Source organism: Lycium ferocissimum, chromosome 4 (genome assembly GCF_029784015.1).
Source record: "Lycium ferocissimum isolate CSIRO_LF1 chromosome 4, AGI_CSIRO_Lferr_CH_V1, whole genome shotgun sequence".
Lineage (NCBI taxonomy): Eukaryota > Viridiplantae > Streptophyta > Magnoliopsida > Solanales > Solanaceae > Lycium > Lycium ferocissimum.
This window is the reverse complement of record NC_081345.1, coordinates 30,068,487-30,072,590: the sequence shown is the minus strand read 5'-3', so window position 1 is coordinate 30,072,590 and position 4,104 is coordinate 30,068,487. Positions and strand designations below refer to the sequence as shown.

The following is a 4,104-nucleotide window of genomic DNA, read 5'->3' as shown; positions in this document are numbered from 1 at the left end:
TTAGAGAAGAAATGGGAAGATAAACTCGTCACATAGACATGCTGCCAAGATATTATGCCATCTGTGAAATCAAAAGGTAGAAGCAATAAAAAATATCGAATTGTTCATTTATACTACGCAAGAAGAGTTCCTTGCCTATGAGTAACCCTATTTATCATAGCACAAGTAGCATAGCACCATTGGCATAGAAACACCATAACACCAGTAGGGTTGTGGAGACGGGTTGAGAGAACTGGGATTGGGAAATGGGCTAAAAAGAGAATTGGGCTTGAGATTCTACGTGGAGCCTATGTGTATCCGACGTGGCTAATTTTTTTATGTTGTGGAGTCCAAGTCCGACTTTCATCCATATAATGACAAATTTATCAAGTATATTAACGGGGAGGGCAAATTTGATCCCAAACTTTGACGGAGAGGGCAAATTTGATCCAAACTTTGAAGGAGGGTAAATTTAAACTATAAACCATACTTGGAGGGTAAATTTAACTCTTTCCCCTTATATTAAACTAGACATTAAGTTGATTGTATTCAGATGTCAAAGAAAAAGAATCAAAAGATGGAGATATCATATGTAAGTACATGTTTCATATGGTGAACAAGTAGAGATCACAACACAAGACAGAAGCAGTTACTGTCTCCCTCCAGTTTATCTTTTTTAATCATGGGAATATCTGGTTAAAAATTAAAAGGCATAAAGAGAAGAAAATAAACAAAGGCTGTCAATATACCATAATCCAACTTTGAGACTGCAGTAGTGATGAAGCATATCACTGTGAAAATAGCAAATCAAGACAGACGAGATTAATTTTCAGCCTACGACCAGCGAGCTTCTAATTTCGGTATTCTACCATCTGAGTTTGAAACAAATGGTTGAGACTTGACGCGATGAAGAAGGATCCCCAAACTGTTTATTACAGATCTCAACATTAACTTCTTTAAGATAGTGCCTCCAACATTTGAAACGTCTCGAGTCACAGCAGGCAGGAACAATCTCTCTTTCCATTAGTTTCTCCTTCAAGAACTGTACCCGAAAAGAACAAGAACGAGAAATTAAGTACTACAATTCATTTTACTATATAAGAAAAAAAATCCTATACAAGCAAAGACGGGAAAAATCGCATTCACCTGTACAAAGACTTCATCGTCCTCCCAGATTCTGTCAACTGCCAGAGTCTCTGGATGACAAGTCCAAAGCAGACCATCTAACAGAGTTTCAAAATTTAGAGACCGCACAACTTTCAGTATCTTCAAACGCTTAACAACAGATAGAGGGCAGGATGATGTTGCATTCAGTTCTTCCACGACGAATGTATTCTTGATGATTAACCAAAAAAACATAACAAATCAGATGTAACGAAAATGAACATTAACCAAAGAAAGTGATAATGGGAGGTGCAGACTTACAGTCATTGAAGTAATACACAAAACCAGTGAATTCAGTTGTTCGAATCTAGTTAGGTATTCCCTCAAATTTTCAAACCAACTTGTGCTGAGATGATCGTTGGGCATTAATTTGAGATGAGATTCTTGTAGAGATGATGCTGTCATAGAGAATATGACAGGCAATTTAGGAGCTCCATATTCATAACGCAGGAGGTTTGGGGTATCTATCCCAATTTCCGTAAGACTCTTATAAGAACGGAATGCCAACTGTCTAAGCACACGACTCGAAAATTTAAGCCTCGTCAACTTCAAACAAAAGCTCAATTCTAATTTCTCAAGAAGGGGCAGTTCAGAAACAAGTTTTTCTACTACTGGGTCAGTAATCTGCTCAAATGTTATGCTCAATTCTTTCAGATGCTTGAATTCAGTCACTTCAAACTTTAACTCGCTGTTACATCCTCTGTAGTACAGAGTATGAAGGAACATAGCTCGAATGTGAATGCTTTTATGTATTTGAGTTATCTCATTCGCTTGATGTAAGGTAAGCTTCACAAGTTTGGGGAGATCAGAAATCAATAGATCTTTTACTCCCTGACACCTGATGAGACTTAAATCTTCTATCGCTGGACAACCAGAACAAATTTCAAAGATTATCCGTTCCTCCAAAAAGACATCAGTTAGAAATAGCTCCCTCAACTTAGTAAGATTTATATGATCAACAATTAGAGGCCACTCTAGCTTAAAACCGCCCAATCTCAGAACCATCAGCGATTTAGCAGTTAAGGTTGTACCTGGCAAACTGTACCAATCTTCCTCATCTTGCCGCTCAATATGAAAGTCTAATTCTTTGATGCAGTTATTGGTGGCCAATCTTATCCATTCATCGATGCAAGAGGCATTTTTTAGATACGAAAGTTTAAGAGAAAGCCGGAATCTCTCTATTATTGCTTTTTGGGTGCGGAGATCTATCAACGAGCCATCTATAATACTTGGGAAAGCATCTCTTACATCAGCTTGTTCCGGTTCCTCTTTTCCCATAGACAAGAGTTTCCATAAGGAAAGGTTGTGATGAAAATCAAATGTAAATACAGGAAGCAAATTCCAGACTTTCAGCCATGTCTTGGAGAGCAAACTAGTTTGAGCTCCATCTTTTGCTGGTAGGAAGAATAGTATGTGCTGCAAAATAGGATCAGGTAACTGAGAGATTTGATCCATTACTGTAATTTTCTTCTTTATGCTACTTCAGTGGACATCCTTCCTGAAAATTAATCAGGCAAAAAGATATATTAAACTACACATTTAGTTGATTGTATCCAAATGTCTAAAAGAAAAAGGATCGAAGTCCTACAAGGGCCTAGGTGATTTCAGCATATTGTATCACTTCCCAAAAGATGGAGATATCATATGTAAGTCTTTAAGAAACTACAGTCACTTTTGCATGCTGACATATGATCACATCTTCTATTTCTAAACTTGCCAAGTTCTGAACTCAAGCGAGGGACTAAGAAAGTATTTTAGTACTAGCTACTAATTCGAACACATCATACAACTTGATTCGCTAGAAGATATGAGCTAAAAGGTTAGCGAATATAGCTAAAACGTTGCAAAAAGTAATGACAGTGCTAAAATTCCATCCTCGGTACACTAGTCCTACAAAAAAACTTCAAAAAGCAGCTATCTTTGGGATGATGGTATTTCAGATAACTTATATTCCCAAAAGAGAACAAAAAGTTTCCACCTTCATCAGTTATCACCAGCATTCAAGCAAACTAATAATGGCATTTAAGAATCGCGAAATGAATCACAATCAGCAGTAACAGCAATCGACATTTCAGAAAATAAATCAGTGTAATCTTTCAATCAGAATTCGACCAATACAAAAAGGAAAAATTTCACTTATAAACAATTTATGGGTCAAATTTACATATTCATAGCCCATATTTTAAGTAGCCATTTAGCCATAGATACCAAAAACAAATTCACTTTTTTTGGAATTTTTGAAGTTGGAGTTGGAGTTGTGTTTGGCCATAGTTTTTGAAATTGTAGTTTTTGGTGAAATGTAACCGTAAAAAAGCGAAAAAAGTGATTTTTTTTTTTAAAAACAAGTTTTTTGAGTTTTTGGTATTCGGAATTGTATTAAGAATATTTAAAAAGCGTGAAAAAAAAGTTTGAAAAAAGTTAATTTTTAAAAAACGGCACCTAACTTACAAACCTACAACCCAACATTTCATGGTTATTGGTATTTTATACAACTTACTGTAGATAATGTATCAAGCTTGTATAAAAGTGTATAATAATGTATAAAGACTATACAATATTATACAACAATATATAACTTTACTGCATCTATTTTGTAGGCGATAATAAACGCTTGTATAAAAGTGTATAATAATGTAGGTAAAAAAGCGAAGAGGACTGGCTATTCGGTTAAAAAAAGATGGGCTAAAACGGGTAAATATTTTGCCATAATTGGCATACAGTGTAAAATTCCCTAAAAAAACAGCAGCATTTCATAATACACGAAAAAAAACTGCTTTAATCATTGCACAATTAAACACGGGGACAATTTTGTAAAATCATACCTAAATGGTTTGAAGTAATATCCATGGTGCCGAACCCCCATCACCAGGGATGTGAGATGAGATGGCTTTAACAAAAAAATAAATAAATATGGCACTGATTTCCTCTTTAAATTGCAGTACGTAAGTGCTTCACTAATTT

At 35.5% G+C, this 4,104-nt stretch overlaps 1 protein-coding gene across 1 annotated transcript; it reads right to left on the bottom strand.

Moving 5' to 3' along the window:
- Positions 1–599: 599 nt before the first annotated feature.
- Positions 600–2,637, bottom strand: LOC132054561 (putative F-box/LRR-repeat protein At5g02930). Its single transcript, XM_059446544.1, has 3 exons — positions 1,405–2,637; positions 1,126–1,314; positions 600–1,021 (listed from the first exon to the last, which is right to left on the bottom strand). The coding sequence occupies exons 1-3, from the start codon at positions 2,596–2,598 to the stop codon at positions 845–847; spliced, it is 1,560 nt and encodes a 519-aa protein (XP_059302527.1). The 5' UTR covers positions 2,599–2,637; the 3' UTR covers positions 600–844.
- Positions 2,638–4,104: the final 1,467 nt, after the last annotated feature.

Bases quoted from the DNA above. Each gene is read 5' to 3' on its own strand.
- LOC132054561 (XM_059446544.1), bottom strand. From the start codon at position 2,598: ATGGATCAAATCTCTCAGTTACCTGATCCTATTTTGCAGCACATACTA. The intron at 1,315-1,404 runs GTAAGTCTGCAC...TTAATCATCAAG, and splicing joins TGTGTATTACTTCAATGACT to AATACATTCGTCGTGGAAGA. The intron at 1,022-1,125 runs GTGAATGCGATT...TTTCGGGTACAG, and splicing joins ACGATGAAGTCTTTGTACAG to TTCTTGAAGGAGAAACTAAT.